Source organism: Blennius ocellaris (assembly GCF_963422515.1).
Source record: "Blennius ocellaris genome assembly, chromosome: 7".
Taxonomy (NCBI): domain Eukaryota; kingdom Metazoa; phylum Chordata; class Actinopteri; order Blenniiformes; family Blenniidae; genus Blennius; species Blennius ocellaris.
Genome location: NC_137656.1, coordinates 5,361,043 through 5,383,340, shown reverse-complemented (window position 1 = coordinate 5,383,340; position 22,298 = coordinate 5,361,043). Strand labels below are relative to the sequence as shown.

The 22,298-nt window shown below is 40.0% G+C and overlaps 1 protein-coding gene across 1 annotated transcript in view; it reads right to left on the bottom strand.

The window, feature by feature from the left end:
* Window positions 1-6,213: 6,213 nt before the first annotated feature.
* LOC308131920 (transmembrane protein 132B) overlaps window positions 6,214-22,298 on the bottom strand; it is a gene marked incomplete at both ends in the record, with an annotated part of 302,585 nt that continues 286,500 nt past the window's right edge. Inside the window, 9 exons of the mRNA XM_080498813.1 lie at window positions 6,214-6,841; window positions 7,776-8,047; window positions 8,318-8,617; window positions 8,727-8,855; window positions 13,421-13,549; window positions 14,882-14,944; window positions 19,480-19,557; window positions 20,775-20,906; window positions 21,083-21,146. Coding sequence (XP_080354939.1) covers window positions 6,214-6,841; window positions 7,776-8,047; window positions 8,318-8,617; window positions 8,727-8,855; window positions 13,421-13,549; window positions 14,882-14,944; window positions 19,480-19,557; window positions 20,775-20,906; window positions 21,083-21,146 — 1,795 coding nt within the window. The remainder of the gene's footprint in view (window positions 6,842-7,775; window positions 8,048-8,317; window positions 8,618-8,726; window positions 8,856-13,420; window positions 13,550-14,881; window positions 14,945-19,479; window positions 19,558-20,774; window positions 20,907-21,082; window positions 21,147-22,298) is intronic.

The following is a 22,298-nucleotide window of genomic DNA, read 5'->3' as shown; positions in this document are numbered from 1 at the left end:
CCGTCAACCTGTGTTTGCCTTATGATTACAAAAAAAAAGAAAGAGTTTTTCCACTATTGGAGAACTTTGAAGTTACTTTTCTACAGAAACCAATATCCATGCATTGCATATAGCAATGGAACCTAGAATATAAAAACAAGCAGGGCGCATTGTTTTACTTTGACATTGATCAAAAAAGACTCAAACTCAAAGACTAAAGTTTCCACCAGGAACTTTTTCCGAGTTCCTGTTTTGTGATTTGTGGAGTGATAATCAATGACAAAAGTTTCCGTTTTCTTGTGACGAGTGACATGCGATATCCGTTCCTTTCCAGTCTGACAGTATCACCGTAGCTGGTGTTGCCAATACTGACACCGAGCACAAAAGCCTAATGTGCGAGAGTGAAATAAATGCTCACGTAATAATCTTCTTTCATATTGTCCCTATTAAAACACATCTGATCTGCAGACGATCTTGACTCCAGTATTTATACAGCAGTGTTCATGAAGTTTAAGATCAGAACAGAATAACATCACATGTTTGAAAACACATTTTTATCTGAAGATAGGTTAATGTGGACATTTTTAGAATCCATCCTGAAACAGACATACCGACGGTAGAACCACAAGTAAAATGCCGTACGCAAAGATTATGACTTTAACCAATCTGACACTTCTATAAAGAAAACATCCTTGGTTTTATTCAGTTATGTTTGCGAGATCAAAACACATTGGGCTCACCTCTTCATCATGTCAAGAACAGAAAGCTTCGGGATCGACTCTCTAACCTGGAGGAACCAGGTGCTGCTTTCAGTCTGTCTTCTCCCTTGTAATCTGTGCGGCCTGGTCGGACCTGCCAGGAGCTACGGACCCCACTGGTATAGCTCACAGGCTCAAGACAAGATAACAGGGAAGTGCAAAGCTTTTTGTACTTTTCTAAAAACCACTGCAGTAAATATAATGCATTTCAGGACTGTGAATGAGATTCAAGAAATCACTCCGACTTTTAACCGTTGCTTCCATAGGAGCAGCCTTTAAGACATCGCTCTTCATTGGATCCTGTTAACTATTTTTTGGCGAGGGAAACACAACTGCTTAAAATGTAAAGAAAAAAAAAAAGGCTTTGAAATGTTCTGACGTTTGATTTATTTTGATGGCTGACAGGGTGACGATTGCTCAGAGGAGTGAGGAATTGCTCTCAGTCACTCTGAGGAGGTTTACTGAGGAGCCGGTGAACTGTTCTATTATGGAAATGACATTAACCAGATGGGATTACCTGGGGAAAAAAAAACAAAAAACATTGAGTGTTAAGCTTTTCTAATGTTTGGAGAAGAACTGTTTAAGTGTACTGATTGGTAATTTGCATGAAAATGAGATTTTCTGCTCAGTTCCCTGAAAAATAATAATTATTGATCAGAAATTGCAAAACAATCACAATGATAATGGTATTGATGTTGATTTTTCTTTATTTTTTAATAAATTTCCATCCTCAGTCAGTAAAGATTTAAACCATTTAACTGCAGTTTGAGTCAGTATCTCAGTGTGAAAGTCATTTAAATGAGTGACTAGGTCGTCCAGAGGATTAAAAATATTGATTAGTAGATGATCAAGAACAAAGTGTTTAATGCCAGGATCCAGGTTCAAAAGCTGATCCGGTTTTGCATCACTGGCGTTAAAATATATGAGTTAATTGTGGAGTGAAGACATGTCTCACGAATTAAATAAATACAATTTTGATCTGGTGAAAAACAACATTGTTGTACAGTCTGAGGCTCCGTTTACACAATGCTCTCCGAGTGAACGGAACTCTATCGTTGTGCTTTAGGTATCGGTTAATGTGACAACGCTGCTCAAAATTGCTGTCGAGTTTAGTATCTGACAAATGCATTAACAGGTTTAAGATATTTTTGAAACAGACAAAAGTGTATTTCATAATCCATTTACTGAATTCGAACACAATCATGCGGAAGACAACTTATCCCCATCCATTTGCTTTAGCTTCACATTTTAGCCTGAATCCATGAATAGACAGATTAAAGTTAAAGTGATTCCTAATAAACTTGAGACTTCAGTCAGTATGTGGTATTTCAGGACAGTCTTAAGCTTCCGCTACCGTATGTTTCAGTACTTGTGCTGCATCATTTGTTGGGGGGTTTTGAACCAATTTCAAAAGTATCACCGGGTAAACCTTTTCACAGTGTTATTTACTTTTCCTATGAAATGGAACATGGACTTCCATCACTTCTTTGTACACACAATAGACACTGGAGATAAATGTGGGCTGTGAGGACTGCATTTTAACTGAACACCAGTATTACTTAAGGGGTCATATGGTGAAGCAGTGGTTAATGATCAAGACTCACAGCGAGAACGTTGTGGGTTCAATGTGGAGTTTGAATGTTCTGTGTACGCATTGGTTTTCTTCAACAGTCCAGAAACATACATGTGGGTTAATTGGTGACCCTAAATAGCCATACTTAAACCTGGGCCGTCATTTCAAATTACATAGATGATTTAATCCAGTAGAAAGACAAAGGAAGAGACTGATCATTGGTTGGTTATGGGTCTTTATTGGCCTCCATAAACCAAGTTTAAACAATGGAGAGAACAAAAAGAAGAACAAATCAAACAAACAAAAAAAACATCTCTTCTACCTGGAACTTGTTTCACTGCTGTCTCTTCACCTCCTGCTGTAATCACACGAGTATAACTCACATACTCATCCGACTGATTGTTTCCCACAGAGTAAAACACAGCCACTGTAACAGAGTCATTTTATTTTATTTTATTTTATTTTTTACAGTTTGCTCACCGAACTACTGCTGTGCAAGAGAGGAATCATTTGGGGGAAAATGCTTTATTTTGATTTTTAGATGTTATAGGCATTGATTAAAAACAAGTTGAGCTTCTGCATGAAGTACTACTGGGAGTCGATGGATTCATTATTATTGGAGAAGTTCTATTTTTAAGCATAAAACAAGGTAAAACCAGGAATGGAGATCTTTGTAGACAAGTGCTATAGGTCTAATAAGGCGACGTGACAACAAGCAGAACAATGAACTTTGCCTTGGCTTAGGAATCGAGGCGCTTCTCGCAACATTTTCATTCAAATAAACCGGTTTTCAGGTCTAAACTCTCAAAAAATTAAAACATTCTTGTCTATACATATGCATTGAGAAACGGAATGGTGTCGCATAACCATTGCTTCTCCTTGCTCTACTTATCAGCCTAGCTAATAAAACATGTAAATATCAACTAGCTAAATAGGAACATATTGTAATTAATGATGTATTGCCAAAAGACAAATTACGTACACATGAAGCAAAATGAGAACGTGAAAAATAATTGAATAAAACTTAAAAACAATCATCACCCCTTAAAAAAGAAAAATAAATGTTGGCTTTCATTCTGTATTCCTAAAATATTGCCGTAATTTAAACCAGGTCAAAGATACCGAAGAAGTCAAAACATTGCTTTTTAAAACACTTCCTGTGGCAGCAGTAATTTAGTTACAAGCAGGCAGTCAAAATTACTGACTTCTGTGGCTACATAGTTAAAATGGTATCAAATAAAGAAAGAAAAACAGCCAAAACCTTCATCAATCTCAACATAACTTGGTCTGTTTTTTGTTTTGTCTTTTTTTTTCCTTTTGTGAGATGAAAAATGAAATACATATGGAATGGATGTACAGGGCTGTAAAGTATGACTAAGCTCACAGCATGTTGAAGAATAAAAAGATTTTTCATCTGATCGCGTTGCTACACATCGACTGAACTCGGACCCAACGGGTCCTCCCAAGCAGTCCTGCAACTATAAGAATAGACAAGATACAGTGACGTGTCCAGAACATACAGTGTGGTCGTAATCCTCGCTCAAAAAATTCTATTGCTTTGGTGGAGGCCAAGTGGCTCTTTTTTTTTTTTTTTGTCTGTATGCATCAAACTTGTTTCATTCATTTCCATTCCCTATGTGGGATCAATGTACAGTTTGTCATGTTTCTTGTTGAACAAATGACTGGCAATAGAGATGTATCCATAGTAAATCAGATTCTGCTTTTGTTTTCTCCTCAGCCTGGTCCAACGATTAACATATCAGCAGCTCGGGTTTGGTTTTTCTTCTGAAACAGATCTCTCGTACTCGCCATCCACAAGAAAGTTTGAACATGGTGTGGGATGAGATCACGTTCATGTTTACGTCTCATTGTGAAGGTAAACTGATTTCTACCCTGTACAATAGCATGAAATCAATCGATACTCCAAACAAAGATGGGAACATCTTTAGTAAAACAAAACAAAGCAAAACAATAAGATCACTTTCACATTGTAGTGGTAGATAGTATTGTGTACCATATTAGAACTGGAAAAAATTTACAAAATATCACCATGTTGTCGGCTAGTGACCTGCAATCTTATTCACAAGCACTTTGAAGCATGTTTATTTATTTACAACATACAGTGTAACTCTGAAACAGTAACACATTTATAAATAAATATTGCAATCTCAACAATCTTACACTTCTCCTGTTTTTTTTTTTTTTTTTTTTAATTGTCGGTTCTTCATGACTCGTCACCTGAGCTTAACGAAGGTGAGGCATCCTCTGCCTGTTCCATCTCGCATTCATGTGCTATCATTCACCTGCAAGTCCGCTAGCATCAGTCTTTGTCCTTGGCGGAGCTTTCCTTCCTCACCCTCTCAAATGTCATTTTAAATAAATAGATTCTAGCTGAAAGACAAATCATATATTCCCCAAATCTTAATAAACCTAAAAAAAAAAAAATCAAAAACAAAATCTAAAGCTACAGTTAATACCTTCCCATACAGGTGAAAAACTAAGCAAGGAAAAAAAAATGCATGATCAATACCTTCTATTTATCAAAAAAGGACAAACAAAAGGGGAAAAATAAAAAGACTATCATGATGTTCGTAAAGATGTTTCATGAACCATATCTATGTGTTAGATAGTCATTCCATCTTCATTTATAGTAGTGTCATTCTTTGTGTCCTGGTATCTCCATGTGTCTTGAAGTACGTTAAATAATCCTCATTACCCAGAGTTCAGTCAGGCTGAGCCGCCTCCTTCTCTTTTGGACGTGAATCCTCCCAGTGAGTTAAACCCAGGCCCTCCTGGATCCTTCAGCTCTCAGTTCACATGGTTTTTACTGACGTCCAGTCGCAGGCAACGAGAGGGACCAGGAGAATAACGGGATTGGTTGTAAATACAGGGGGAGGGTAAACCATCACTGGCGTTCAGGAAACAGAAATGAAGCCTCAAATATGGCTAATGTCCTTTTCCTGTGTTGTAATTGTGCAAGATTAAATGCCTCTGTCTTGGATTCAAGGGAGAATCAGTCTTATCACAATGACATATCATCTTCCATCTCTCCATTATTTCAGGATCAAGCACCATTACAGAGCTGAATGGAAATCCCAATAGTGACTGTAAAAGTACTCAGAGTGTATATATATATATATATATATATATATATATATATATATATATATATATATATATATATATATATATATACACATTTACATTTCACGTTTTAATTATGGGTAACACCAACAGAAACTGGGTCACGTAATAAAGCCAGGAAAGACGGTATCTTTGAAGCGCAGCTATTCTTCAGAGAAATCAGCACTTCATTGAGTCGACTTGACAGGTTTATAGACTAAAATAGAACTAATCAAGAGCCATAGCTAATATTGGCAACATATATGAATTAAAAAAAGAAAACAACAACAAAAAAATTGCGACTAATGGAGTTTGAAATTGATGTAATGATGTCATGACCCCTTGTTTGATAGTGGCTAATAATCACGTTTGTCCAATAACATACCCTGAATTTACTGTCATGTGTGTATACAATGGTTCACTGGTATTCCGAAACTAAACATTCATAACCAATTGTGATTTCATTATTGATCTTTACACTAATATTCTCACAATAAATAATACCCAAAAAAAAACTAAATTGTATTGTTATTGTTTGCTACCATTAATTTCAGTTTGATGACTTCATGCCTTCCTCAGCTCTTACCGGAAGCCAAACGGAGCCTCCCCTACGCCGTGCGCTCAATAATCATCTAAAGGCTTCATCATTTTTCTCCTACTCTTCCCCCTTTTCCTCTCATTCTCCCTCTATTAATCCATTGCAAAGGCATTACAGGTGAATTGTACTCGTTGCCCGTCCTCCCTCCTGCACTCGTCCTCTGAACACCGTCTCTTTCCCAGTCACAGATTGTCTTGTAGCCTTTCCATGTAGGTTCTGATTTCAGACTGACCTAGGTCCATATCCTGGCACACCCACTTGATGTCATCCTGGCTTCCATTGGTCACCAAAACTGAAGAGTTGGTGTATGGGCCACCCCCGCCCGAATTATCGTTGGGCAGAACAGTGGCAAAAGATGTGAATTTGACGCGTTTGCGCTTGGCGGCTGCCACGGCAGCAGCGGCCGCAGCCCGGGGTGAATTATTGAGATGCTCCATTTGCCCAGCGGTTTCTTTGCCACTACTCGTGATTGCTGAAAGGCACTGATGTGGTTCTGGGACCGATCTGGGCAAAGTGTGTCCATGGGCGATGCCTCGGTGTCCGCCTGTGGCGCCACTCCCACTGATGGTGCCCATGCCTGTACCCACGCCCATCACCAGGGTGTTACCAGCTCCATTCAGAAGGTACTTGCTCTCTTCATACCCTCCTTCATTCCGGTCAATGATGGTGGTGCATTCGTCAGGAAGACCGCCCTGGCATTGGTCCGAGTGGTCAGCCAATAGGTCGGCTTCGTTACCAAGCCATACCCAGTCGTGAGCATGGTTCATGTTGCCTCCTGCCTCCAGGACGGGGACCTGCTTGTGACGGTACCTGCAGACGACAAGTGATGATTATTCTGGTTGCAGTTCAAATGTGATCAGCGGCAACATCAAATTATGGGATTAGACTTGACGTCTATTTATATTAACTTGATGCTCATCAGATTAGATCAATGACACATCAGATTATAGCACTGAGGATTTATCTATACAGCTGAAAAATACCAAGTGCACCAGCCTATTGGGATTATGCTACATAGAGTAGTTTTCATAAATATTTCTAAATCCTTAGCTCCGATTGACACAATGTACGAGAACTCTGCCACAAAGTTGCCAGCAATTACTTTGAGTTAAAGTATGTGCAAACATATTTATACTTTTAGGTTTGTTTTACTTTTACATTTATTAATCAACAGCAGTGTTGTCACTGACAGTCATGATATGAACTGCAACATGGCAGATCGAGTACCAAACAAACTTGAATTGTGTGTAAATGAAAAATAAGACAGAAAATCTACATTTAATCTAAAAAAGACAAAAGATAACATGTCAAACAAGTCAGATATATTCGTGAAACATCAAGGGAATGCCAGCAACACTTTTATGCTAGAAGTGTTTTGAAACTGAGAAGATCAATTGTATTCCAATTTTACTTAGATGGATTTCTTAGATTACTACCGTGAGAAATCAGTTCCCGGCTTCCCTGGTCATATTCCTTTTGTGTTTTAATTTGTGGATCAGAGGTCTGGAAGGTACAACATTCTAGACCGACTGACTTCTCTATCATGATGTCAAGCTCTTCAAATCTACAAAATAAAGTTTGCTACTTTTTTGTGACATCTATGTCTAGTTGTCAGTGTATTTTTGTCTAAAATCTGTATATATCGCTCAGCTTGAATTCACAAATCATCCATGTCACATGTAGCTGTCAGAAATGTAACTGTAAAGGTGTGTTTCTGTCGAAATGCTTATTTTTAGTGTTTTACCTGAAAGCAAAGCTGACACAGTTGATGAGGAAGACCAGTATCGCCAAGCAGAACACTCCAAGAAGTGCATACATCCCGATCTCCAGGTCTGAGAGGCCTCTCGTGGTCTGGGTGAGCTCACTATTTCCAGTCCCTGGTACCTCCACCTGAGCCGGGTAGCTGCTGTAGTCTCCTGCTTGGCTGGAGCCGCTGCCTCGGCTGCTGCTGCCACCGCCGGGAGCTTTTCCGCCCGAGGCCCGGTGGGTAACTGTGCTCTTGGTGGTTGTACTAATCTGATGAATGGAAATGTATACAGGTATGTCATTCCCTTTCTACTTTGGTTTTATGTGTTGATGTGGATTGATTCACACACATGTATCAAGTGAAAATTCGGCATTTTCATTTTTGGCGTACATTTACTGGGGGGGGGGGAGTCACTAGTGGCCCTACATTCTAAATACATTGTTTTGCTTGTATCAAAATCTTCAAGGTATTCTTTTGAAGCTGAGTTAAAATAAACAGAAATCGAAAAAAAAAAGACCTTCTTAAATCCATTCCCTTACCTTCCGCATGGCTCGTTCCTCCCGGTCCACTGCTGCACTGTTGGACTTCCACTCTCCTCCATCCTTTGTTTGTTGCTCACGGGTGCTGTTGTCCATCCCTCCATTGTCCTCTTGCCCACCTCGTGCCATCACCCCTCTGTCGTCGCTCTTTGCCCCAAACTTAACCATCACATTGCCAACTCCAGATGCTAAGACACTCTTCCTTTTGGACTTCTGGCAGGTCTCAGAGATGACCATCTCAATGCGAACCAGGGGTCCCTGTCCATCGCTCTCGGCCACCACAATAGGCCAGTGCTGGTCCTGATGGGCAGACACAATGTGGAAATGAATTAACTTGCAAGCTTTTGGTTATTTCTGGTTGAGGTTTCTATACACGGTGTCATTGATAAGATCACACAGAAACTTGTACCTGATTTGTAACTGATATGACATTCTCATCCAATGAGATTGCGGAGAGAAGGAAGTCCTTGGGATCATAGATGTCAAGTGGCGTCACTGAACCGTCGCTGTAGTGGATCCACGCGCTGATCACAGCTTCCTGTAGGCGAGAAAAATAAAAGATCATTTCATCAAAGTGCAAAAACAGCCTTGGAGACTCTGGTTTATCCTTCGGTGAGCTTTTTAATACAAGATGCTTATGAGCTGCAATATGGATCTGTCCTGCTCGACTATTTGTGCTGCGGAGAAATTTCCTGGGTACATGAGTATTTTGGCAAATGTGAAACCACGCAAGACTTGATTAACGGGTTAAAGTGGATTTTTTTTCAGGGGCTTCATTTCCAACACTACGGCCCTCATCTAGAAAAGGTTTGCTCGTATGATACAAAAAGCTGAAAACTTAACATTGAGGCTACACGCATGTGGAAGCGGTTCCACTAACAGGGCGTACTGAGAACTTGATCTCGCAAAATTAATCACTGAAATGTGTTTGCATTCATGAAAACAAGAGTATTGGGCATTTATTCTAGATCATGCAACATACTGGGAGGATGTTTCTCATTTCAAACAGCTCCCTACAACTTATCTTTATTGTCATCTATTTTTTGATTTCTCCTTTTAGATATGTCCTGTTCTCTATTTCCCATAGCTTTATTACAGATTACTGTATCTACCATATTGATATCTATTTTCAAACTTCAAAATTTCCTAATCATTTGAAAACATTTTTATTTTTAGCGTTGCCAAAAAGACTGCATTCAAACTTCAACAAACACAAACAGCATTCTCAAAAGAAAACTGAATTCTATGAAAAACCCTGGTCTTTATTTATACAATAGCTACAAGGCTGAACCCTCTCAACATCCACAGAACTCTTGCGAGCCACGAAACTACATTGTTTGCCTCAGACTATTGTAGTCTGTATTATATATCACCAGTCTTTGGTTCTTCTGTCCGTATCTTCATCATCGCTGCTACACAAAAAAAAGAAAGAAAGAAAGACACCCATGATGGTCACTGATTCGGTCACTGATCTTGATGAGATGGAAATCTGAAACTGTAAAATAACTGTATTGAAGATTATTGTTTCTCCTGATTTTGGGGCACCACCTGGAGGCTGCAGCACTCTTCGTGTCTGCGTATGTTGCCTAATTGATTACGCATACCATGTGATCACACTGTCAATAGCATCAGTCAAGATTTGTGAGAAAGTTCTGCTAATAAATAAGCTTTTATCTCAGGAAATCTAAATGTATTTAAAAAAACAACAACAAAAAAACAACAAATCAGCAGAAGAGGGGTCATACTTTAGACCATGATCCCATTCACTCAGTTACGACCCAAAGTTTAAGACCAGAGGTAAGGCTGGGGGTGTAGAATGGCCAGTAAACAGTGAGTTTCACTTGCAAGCTCCATTCAGTCTGCTGCAGCAACCACATTACTGATGACGCTTGTCCAACTATGTGGCCGCTCTCACAATGAAATGTAATGATGATGAATTATTGAACAGATTCTGAGTTGGCTTGCATCTTTCACAATTATGTTGTGCTGATAGAATAGCTGGAATTGCTGTTGCATGGCAAGAGAGGCACGAAGAAATACTGCTGGTTTGAATCTTTACGATAGACTGCCTCTATCAGTGACATGTGATGATGCCTCTCACATTTCATTTCTGGAGTCTGCATCAGCACCTCACTATCCATTTCACTAGCTTAATTTATTTATTTCATTTTTATCCTGGCAGATATCCATGTCATCGGTAAGTGTGCTCATTCTCCCATCCGTTTTGTTTCTTTGAATATTAACCTTTGTGCAGAAAGTTGTTCATGTCCCTTTACAGAAAGCCACAGGTCTGTGTGGCCAAACAGTCTGTCTCAAGAAAAGGACGGTCAAATAGAACTTCAAGTCAATAGATGTAATCGAAACTGATTTTGCGTAAATAGTCAAGTGCATGTAATTGCATTAGAGTATTGTCTAGAGGAATGAAAATAATTCTATTTTCAGAGAGACAAAAATGCATAAAAACACGCTAAATATGATTAAAACTATAGATAAAAGTTATTTCAATAAGTCAGAATTCCTCCCCAACTAGCAGCATAACTGCAACATTCAATTCCTGCTGCAAATCTTGGAGGAACAATAGCAAAAGTGGACCTCATTTAACCTGTGGCGATAGCAGAAAAGATGGATCTGCAACCATGTAAGTAGGCCTCATTTACACAGTTCAAATGAAAACACACTGTTTTACGTGATACTCTGGAGGCCGCCATTGTTCTCATTGTCCATCCTCCCGTGCATGTGAGGAAGATCTATTTACCTTGATTACCATGGGAAAAAGTCCATGCACAAAGTAGCGTTTCAGAATAGTTGCGTATTCCCCATTTCTGCATAGATAGAATCCAACGTATTATCAAAAAAGTTCCACCATGGGAGCCCTTTTCAAAAAGTTGCATTTTTAGTGGCTCCGAGCGAACGGAAACCCAAAACTCAATAAAACCTTTCAGTTTTCATTTGAAAATTATGTAAAAAGGGCCTTACTGGAAAAGGAAAAAAAAAATGTGAAGGATACTAAAATGTCTCAACATGATAAGGCAGCTAAAATTGATTATTAATTATGAAATTGCATATGAAAGAAAAACTATATATACAACTTTAGGTATATTATTGCCATTTTAAAGGTTACACACGAAAGCTAATTGTATTAATGGAAAGTGGCAAAAAGAGCTCTTTTGGTCATAAAGCCTTCAGATCCCTCATGATATATTCCACTACATGCTTGTTAAATCCCTAGAATGTGGAGTGAAGTGAGATTTTCGGTGCTGCATAGAAAAAACAGATCAAGAAGAACATATTTTGAATTAATAGCTGCATCACTATCGAGAAGCAATTACCTTCTGCATTGATGATGGTCTCGCTCATTTACAAAAGCTGCTTTTTTGTAATTGGACAGAACGAAGACATTGACATGTGGCGGTTCTCAGTGTGTTCGAACGTGTAATGAAAACACATCGCATGTCATTGTTCTCAGCGGTTCGCCCACAGGAAGTCTTTGACGCTGCAATCGATCAGCGGCTGAACATGTAAACACTCATGGCTGAAGCCGTATATCTATGCGAATGGAAGCTGTTTCCTGACTCTCACGGCTTTGTCTGCATCTCTGGAACAAAAGCAAATGAACCCAAGAAGAATGTTTCATCTTGCTCCAGCAGCGATCCTATAAATAAGAATTTTTTTATTTCCCCCCCTTGCCTGTCTTTCAGGGAAGCTGCCTCACTAATTTCCCTTGATAAAAACCTTTTTGCCTTTTTAATCAAAACACAGAAAAAGATGGTGTAGATATAGCGAAGCAAAACCTCCTTACAGAAGTAATTAAAAGTCAACTTGAGAAACATTGTGTTATCTCCCACCCGCCCTCGATTCTCACATTAAATTGTCATTTTCCTACCCCCCCCTCCTGCTTTCTATTATTTCCACAGCTTTATTAAACAGTCTGTTTTTCTTTCACACTAAATTACTTTTCCTCCGTGACCCGTCTAGGTTGTACCTTCTCTCTACAGGTGGACAACCTCAAAAGTACCAGTTGCTTTCTAGTCCAGTCAGCATGCGGGTACAAACTGTGACAAATGGTACAGTCTGTTTAACAAAAAAAAAAAAAAACACCCAAAAAACTGATAATGAGATGTGATTGTGAGGGGTTGAAAAGGTTTGGTGGAGGTGATAATATTATAAGATTGGCTGATTAAACAACTCTTGGCTATGTGATTAGAATCAACAATACCATCAGTGGTGCTGTGTGTGTGTGTGTGTGTGTGTGTGTGTGTGTGTGTGTGTGTGTGTGTGTGTGTGTGTGTGTGTGTGTGTGTGTGTGTGTGTGTGTGTGTGTGTGTGTGTGTGTGTGTGTGTGTGTGTGTGTGTGTGTGTGTGTGCGTGCGTGTAGTTGGTGTCGGCAACTCTTTCTCAGGGTAAAAGTGAAGAAAACATGGTATGGCAAGGCAGTGTGTACATTTTGTTTACATATAACAATGTATTAGACTCATGCTTGACAATACTTTGAGTCTTTTTATTGTACGCTATAATTATGTTTTAGGCCTCAACCATGAATGAAAATAATGAATGGAGGCTTTTGGATGGTTGGAACTGGAGCTAAAGCTAGAAAAAAAACAAAAAATCCCACACACTCTTAATTAGAAACTGATTATGAGAACGATAAGTGTGAGATGATGTTGGCGGTGTTCAACTGCTGTCCATCTTACGTGATTACAACCTTCGGGGGTTTTGCACTCAAGAGAGGATTAGAATGTAGTTCAGTTTCTTACATGTGTGAAACCTAAAGGCGTCCAGGTTGTTTAAACAACTTTGTCGTATTTTTAGGGAATTGAGTTAGCACTTGATAATTTGATTATGTTTCATCCCTGCAGAGGTGCTTCTGTTTACAGAGTCTCATTGCAGGTACAAAAAATCAAGTTCTCCTGATAAAATTTGAATAGTTTCATGAGAACTCTTTGGTTTGTTGAGATTCAGAAAGTCAGTCATTGCCTGTATGTGTGTGTGTGTGTGTGTGTGTGTGTGTGTGTGTGTGTGTATGTGTGTGTGTGTGTGTGTGTGTGTGTGTGTGTGTGGCGGGGGGTTATGTGTCTTTATATGGGTGCCAGGAGTATCTCCTACCTGTTTCGGTGTATGAAGCAGGTCTGTAGCAGTAGTTGTCAGCTGTATAGCCTGGGAGTTTCCAGGACTTGCCGCCATGCCGAGGGACAAAGACGCCACCAGCTGCACTCCCAGGTCTGTGATGGAGACCTACACAAACAAATCATTGAAAGAGCCAGTAAACTGTCTGACTAACGTTTTACCACCTATTTATTGATGAACGCAAGTAAGAAAGAGATGATGATTGGATTCCTTTGTGACACAAATAAACGTTTTACAACCTGGCTCTTGTTATTCCCACTTTTGTAGACAGAAAACTCATTTGGGGTTTTAATTTCCCAATTACTGTATGTTATAGACTTCTTAATCTATGAAAAGTACCAAAGAGCAAAGTTGTAGAAATCCTGTGATAAACCGGTGGTGTCAAACATACTAAAGTAAAGTCGAGGGCCTGATCTGGCCTGTGAGAGGATCTTGGATTTTGTTCTACAATACATCACATATCACTGACACTCCATTAACAGATTGCTGAAAGTGGAAACATCATTTTTGTTTCAGTAAAGTTTCACATTTACAAGGCAATGTTTACACACACACACGCACGCATGCACGCACGCACGCACGCACGCACGCACACACACACACACACACACACACACACACACACGCGCGCACACAGGCAGGGAAGCATTAACAACAGAGCCAGACTGAGAGAGTGAATTGAAAACATGCATCCAAATTGACGCGAAATGCTGCAACTTTATAAAAGTAATTTAAAATGATGTGTCCGTATTTTTGTGCATTAAAAGAAGAGGAAAAAAAATATTTTAAGGTTAATTCTGTAACTTTGTTGGTGTTCTGGCCAATTTGGGGCAAAATGTGACTGTATGTAATAGACCCTGAACATGAATGAGCTTGATAGCCCTGCAATCAGAAACATTTGAGTTAAAAAGCTATTAAAATGTTATTCTGAAACAAAAAAGACAAAAAGACATTCATTGCTTGGCCTCATTCTTCTATGCCACTTATATACATCGCATAAGTTTACATTTACACTTCACTGTTAGGTCTACAAATAATTCAAATAAATCTCTAGTATCTTTCTATCTGTACTCTCATACCTTCATACGGATCCATTATCATGTTTTTTGTGTAGTTTCGGTGTAGTTTATCCCCGTTGTAACGAAAACAGATAACAGCCATTCGTCTTGCACGGTAATATTAACTTCCATGCATGGCCTGGTACCGTATTGCTCTGTATGCGTTAGGTATGAGTTGTTTCCATTCGGCGTGAGGACATCATAATCGACATGTTCACCTGCTCTATGAGGCGCTCCGGATGTTGTTTCCTTTAAGACGCCATTAAGTTCAGTATTGGTACCTTGCAAAACCACTGATCTGAAGGATTGGATTGAGGAACACACCAACATAACAGATGCTCATAAAATGTATGTCGGAAAACAAGGCGATGTGTTCTTGTACCTTGTCGTCCAGCACGGTCACGGTCTTCTCTGCAAGTATCGAGTCAGACAGCGGCGACAAAACCTGCAGTCAAACACACAAGAAGTTGAAGAACTTTAAGTCAATCGGAGTCACAGGAATTATGTTTTTCTGACATGTTGGATGTTCCCTACTGCATGTAAGAGTAGTTTTTGTCTCACCATACTCAACCCCATTGTTCCTAAGAGGAGCATGAGGAATCCATAACAATACACAGCTCGAAACAATCTTAAATTAATCTGGTGATCTTCAATAGCAACATCGAAGCTGTCTTACTCTGCAGTGCTCAGACCTGGAGGGTAAAACCATCACAGAAAGGCTCCAGGGGTTTATTAACTAGTGCCTGTGTGCCATCCTTGGGATCCGATAGCCTTTGGTAATCCATAACGAAGCTCTATAGGACATTTCCAACCAGGAAAGAATACCACGAAGGAAGTGAAGGTGGATGAGCACCCGCTGAGAAAACCCCAGGACTGTGTGACAAGACAAGTGCTGCGTTTGGACCTGCAGGGCAAGAGAAAACTGAGGGGGAGAACCAGCAGAGCAGGACGTGTGTCAAACTGGGCCAGACTGGCAGAAGATCACCAGTTTTTGTCATAAATGATCATAAATAGAATCCATAAGATCCTGCCAGTATTACAGGGAAAACAAAGATGAACAGGTTAAGTGTGAGAACTGCTGCAAAACAGTGGGAAACATAGGTGTATCAAGGAGCTTTTGTTGTTGGCTCAGCGATTACCGCCTGAAGGTGACAGTGAAATGTTTAACATTGTCAGCGGAGCAGTGAGAGCTAGTTAACACCGCGGCGCTTTGGGCCACATGAAGAGGCAGTTAGTCAGGAAGCAGACGCAGACACACACACACACACACACACACACACACACACACACACACACACACACACACACACACACACACACACACACACACACACACACACACACACACACACACACACACACACACACACACACACACACACACACACACACACACACACACACACACACAGATGATCAAGTGAGCCATGTCTACCCACGCACTGCGCAGCACGCAATCTGTCATATCTGAAACACACACAGGGCACACACGGACCTGTTAAAGGGAACCGCGCTGTGAAAAGACAATGCTAGTTCCAAAACACCACTGCAATCATGTCACGTCGTGCAGAGTGACACACACACACACGCAAAAAAACGTCTCTGTGAGGTCATTTGCCAGCCGTCTTACACAACAGCTGCATTCCAGTCAAAATTACCAGCAGCCTTTAGTTTCCAGGTACTTTTCCAAAGTTTCAGAAGTTTTCAGTAGTAAAGCCACTCAACCCAAGAGGTTTTGGGGAGTAAACCTAAAGTTGAACAAATTTAGGCCATGTGCTCTGTCACAAAAAAATAACCAAATTTGTGTTGGCTCCAAGTAAAAGTTCACTCTGTGGGAAAGCAGAGCATTTTTATTTTTTTTTTATATTCTTGTCAATTTTCTTTTTGAGATAAACTGACTCCTGTTATGAAAATTGGTGGCTAACAGGTACCATTCTTACATTCAAACTGTTTCTTTCACACTGAATGGTGAATGTTGAGGTGACCAGTCCCCACGAGCTACTGTCGGTGGTCCCCAGGTTTTAGAAGCAACAAAAGCATGCAAAAACACGAAGACGCACCCATGCTTACACATCCTGAATTGCTGCTGTGCTCGACCGTGTCGCCATTCAACCAAGGCAACAAATCCAGAACTAAAGAAGACTCAAAGTAAAAGAGGGTGGATGAAAGGTGAAGAGAGACTTTATGTGTGCGAGGGTGTGTTAGCGGGATGGAGAGCAAGCAAGGAACAAAATAAATGGAGTAAGTGTCAGAAGGAGAGAGACAATGACAAATAGAAGAGGACAGAAAGTGAGAGGGGGCAGAGAGAGGCAGGGATTGGGGTGCAGATGGAGAGAGGGAGCAGCAGACAGGCAGCGGTACAGATTAGGAAGCCTCGGCGTTGTCGCATACTCCTCCACCCGGTGACAGGAGGACAGGCAGATCTGATTGGTGTACAAAGAAAATCTCAGAGCGAACGTGTCGGTGGCGTCAAACTCAATCCCACCCTCAGCGAGGTAACAAAATGCGGTGATTGACGGCTTTGGGATTGCTGTTCAAGACGGACGGAGAATAAGAGGGCCACAAAGAGACACCGGGGAAGGAGAGGAAGAGGCGAGATGCAGGGAGACGGAGCTGGGGGGGGGGGTAAAATTGAAATGTCAAACTATCAAATGACGGCTGCTGAGTCTGGCATCTCGATGGGAATGCTGAGTAAATCCCCTCTCCTGGCTCCCTAACGGTGCACAGCTGTCAATATGTGTACATCTGTATAGCTGTGTGTACGTGCGTGAACGTGGCCGTCCCCAGTTGAACGGACGCTGACACACACTCAGCTGTTCCCCATACCCCCAAGATATCCCCTCCGTGCTGCACTCAGCTCCATGCCAGCCGACACACACGCACACGCGCACGCACACACACACACACACACGCACACACAAAACAAAAAAACAGACTTTTTTGGGAAAATATATGAAAAAAAAAATATACACCGACAATGAAGTTTGAGTTGAGGCCAGGAATGTTGGAGTCACTTTTTTATGTGCATGTTCATATATTGTGGGCCGTCCCTAATTTTTTCTTTAAAGGATGATTTTACTCTTTATTTGAGATACTTTTTCAAGTCAGAATCAATAAACACCACTCGTTAGTATTTATACATAAAATATGTCTCTTGACGTTTAACATTCCTTACACTGATGCACAACCACTGGATTTTTTCCCCCTACAGGTTAGATACTGTATGTGTGTACAACATCTCTTTTAATAATGTGATTATTTTCCCCCTTTAAATCTTAAACACATGGATTAGATATGTTGAAAAATAAATGTTTTTTGGGCATATTTTAATGGTCACTTCCAACAAAACTCCAATCAGATTAAAGATGATGAATTCACTGTACCTGATCAGATCCCAGTCCAACAGAACACCGAACAAGTATATTTCAGTTTTTTCTTTGGTTAATTTGTAAAAGGTTCTGACACATCCACTCATTAATTTCATTTCTCCACTTACTCAGCAGGTATAAAGAGCTGCAGTCATTCTAACACTGATAAATAGAGCTGTGTGTTTTCTGCATCATTCTGATAGCAGATGTTGTCATGTTCCATGATCTGAACAAGTGGGAACATCTGGATGTGAAATAAAAAGAGGACCGAGGACTGAGCCTTGAGGAACATCACAAGTCATTATCATATGCTCAGATTTATAATTTAAACCAATTAAGTGCAGTGCCAGAAATTTCAAACTATTTTTCAAGCCTGTCCAGCAATATGTTGTGGTCAACTGTGTCTGAAGCAGCACTAAGATCCAGTAATACTAAAAGCAAAGCTCTAAATGTGTCTCTGCTCACGTAAATGTCAATCACAACATTATTAAATGTGATTGATGGATATTGATGGATGAGTTTTGTGCCATAAAATCATGATAATGCATAAACACTACATTAAAAAAAAACCTCATCAACACCACATCAGCAAAAGCAATGTTTTCATTATGCAGCTTTGAGGAACACCAGTACAAAGATACAGGTCTGTCCTCCCTGCTCCTTGGAGGCACGATGACCAGCCTCGTTAGAATTCACCAAGAGCACAAGTGTGTTGGGTGTGTGTATGTGTGTAATTGCCGAACATCACACTGAGATGTCAGGGCCAAATCCTGAAGTTAATTGTGGCTAATTGTTTAACAAGCTAGCGGGGGAGGTTTGTGGTCGCAGGAGAAGAGGAGAAAGAAGATAGTGTTTACATCAGCGGAGAGCTTCTCCCTGCCATGTGAAGTGCCAAATTACCCTGCACTAGACCTAATCAGACACTTACCACCGTATCTCTCAGGACCTCTTGTTCAAAAAAGAAAAGAAAAAAACCCCATTAAGTATACTGCTTTGTTGAGTTTTTCTAATTGAAAAAAAAAAAACCCAACAGTTTTAAAGAAAAGCAAAGGCGACTTGTACTGAAGTAAATGATCCATGCAAAAGGTTGGTAGTTTCTAAATCTAAGAGATTAACTTACATACCACATAATATATATTTTCTATGAAATTACATTTGCAGAGAAACAAACAAAAAAGCTCTTTGAGAAAAAGAAATATTTATAATTTGGGAAATTCTGTCTTTTGGCAATTTTGTGAGGTCAGAGTGATGTGGACCTTTAACAATCACTTCATTCAAAATTGAAATGATCTACTTGAGGCACTCAAGTAAATATATTGAATCACAATGTTTACTGATGACATGGTGATGTTGAGACAGGATCAGCTGAGGTCAACCTGAAAACGAAACGCTGCAAACTGAGACACCAATGAAACACACTTGTTTTTGACCAGCGAGACTGAGCCGTCCTCCTCTCTCACCGTGAGCAACGAGAGGAAACTGAGGAACGCCACATGTCACGTGATCAGACACATCTTTCCGTGTGGGGTCACGCGTACAGGAGAGATTTGTAAACGGAGAGTTTTGTCAGGGTGGAGTCCAACTGTGTTCCTGCAGGTCAAAGTGTTGATACCTGAATGGTGGTCATTCCCAGGTCTCGCCCCACTAAGATCCGTCCGTCTATTAGTCTGGCAATGCGATGGTCTTCGACCTGCAGGGCAAAGAAATGGCTATCAGTAAATACTACAGGAATTTTTGCTGGATCATTAAAAAAAAAAAAAATAGCATCTCCCATTTGAGAAACTCAATATCTCTTCACCCTGAAGTCAAATAAGGAGATTGATCTCAAGCTTGTAACTCGTCTTAGTGGATAGATGGAGCTAGTTTATAGTTAGCATAAAACCACAGCACGTGTAAACTCTGTAGAATTATCATATGGAGCAAAGGAAAACCAAGATGTAAGATATTATGTCTATATCCAAAAGTATTTGGGTCATTCAAGTAATAAAAAAAATATATTTATAGGGGGTAAAAACGAATTATTTTTTTTTATCTGATACTTTGAAAAAAAAAAAGTTGAAATACAATGTTTTGAATTTTTGGAGTTTTTTGTATTTTTTTAATTTTATTATGCTCTTCGGAAAAAAAAGTAGAAATACATTGTTGCAATCTTTTTTTCTCCATTTTTACTCATTATGCACTTAGAAAAAAAAAAACCAGGGTTGAAAAACAAATTGGAAACGTCTCCTCTGATCCACCCCGAATCATTTTCCCATGGCTGCCCAAAATAAACACATTAAATCACATAATTCTGGCTATACAGGGTTGCTCATTGCTTCTGAACATTTACTTTTCAGAAAACTAACTGTAACATAGTAGAATCAATTGCCTGCTCTGGCTATTTAAACTTTTTTCAAAGTGCACGATGTAAAAAAAAAATTCAACATTGTATTTCCACTTTTTGTTCAGAACCCTAACCCTAATATTCTTCCCTAATGTCTATCGTAACATGAGCATTGAAAGTTTTGATATTGATTAATGGAATCTGAATACGTCAGATGTTTAGCTTATCATAGTATTTCATTGCAGTAAATAATGCAGACGAACCTGAATATACCAGTGTAATAACAAGTAGAGCCATTCTCACTGATCCACCTGCTGCCAGTCTTTATGACACGTGAGGAAAGAGGAAAACTATACTTCTTAATCAGGAAGGTATTATCTATTAGTAACAAATGAAACAAAATGATGGAATTATCTTTACATGAACCCTTGACTGTGAAAACTGGAATAGGCTGTCTTCCATTGGATCTCCAATGTTTTCTACAGTTACTGATAAAAGGACTAATGGTTCTGTAATGGTCAATTGTGACCTTGATAAGGTCCTTTCCCTGATATTTATATTCGTGAGAATTTCCATCAACCTACCTTCAGCTGTTCCAAGACTAAATGAGTGATATCAGCTTGCCAGTCGGCCCCCAGCATGTAGACCATCTCTCCTCCTGGATCAGAAGGCTCTGCGACAAAATGGGTGAGGACCCGCACCAAAGCGTACTGGTACTGAAAGGCCAAGAGAGACATCGTATGTTAAACCACACAATTTGCACTCATTTCATTGTAGTAGCTTTTGATAACATAATCCGCCAGCAACTTCTTATTAGCCTCTCCCTTCCATTTGATCAAAGATGAAAAATCCTTAGTTGCAATCTGTGATATGAAAACCAATCAAAAATCACCTGCAGGGTGCAGCCTTTGCCCTTCCTGTCATCATCCTCATCATCCTCACTGTCTCGGGTAGGTCTGGGAAGAAACCAGAGGGAGAGATAATTAGAAGTGGGTGAGATCATCTCATAATAAAATGCCCTTTTTTTTGGTGGTTTATACTCAGCTTAAGCTAATCGACTGTATAATCTCCTCTCCTGGTCTCGCTTTAAACCAGATGACACTTTGAAATATTGTGAAAAATCAACTTGAACAGTTCTTACAACAAGATAGTTGTTTTTTTTTTCCTGAACGGTGGTCAGTGTAAGGAGAATAATTACTACTGTGTCAACAATATGCATTAGGCAGCGTCTCTGCAGTCCTTTAACCCCTGGAAGTTCTGCGTTTGTATGTGAGGTTGAGGTTGCATGCGCCGCCAAAGACTTCACTACCATAACACAAGGGGGCGTAGAAGGGTCGGTTGGGAAACTGCATGAAACTTGGACCAATCACAGCCTTACTTTGTTTTGCTTTCTGCACCACGCTGAATACGGAGATAGAGGCTGTTGGTAGTGGCATAGCGTCGATGTCGACGCTGTGCAGAGGTGGTTTGCAGTAATGCATAGCCTTTGTATATTGTTTGCATACAGAGCGTATAATAGTCTTTACACGTGGATACAAAAAAAAATGTTTTCACATGATGTTGGCTTACAATATTTAATTTACTTTTGCTGGGTTAATAGACAATGACTGGATTATATACGTTTGTTGACAAAAAAACACTGTCATTTCACATTTAAAGCACTTTTTTTTTTTTTTTATTGTCAACAAACTGTCTCAACAAATGGGTTTCAATGTGGTCCAACCTCGGAAAATAAGGAAAAAAACCTGAGAAAGCTTCAGATGTACTACCAGTGTTCAAACCTGAAAATTCTCCTTATTTCCTTTGCTCCTGAGCTGACGATCCATCTTTTTCTCTCAGATACACACACATAAACACAAATTCTTCCCCACGTCTCCCTCTGTGTAACATTTACCCAGCACCACATGCACACTGGCTCACACAAGATCAGTCATTCACACAGGGACACACACACACACACACACACACACACACACACACACACACACACACACACACACACACACACACACACACACACACACACACACACACACACACACACACACACACACACACACACACACACACACACACACACACACACACTCACACACACACACACACAC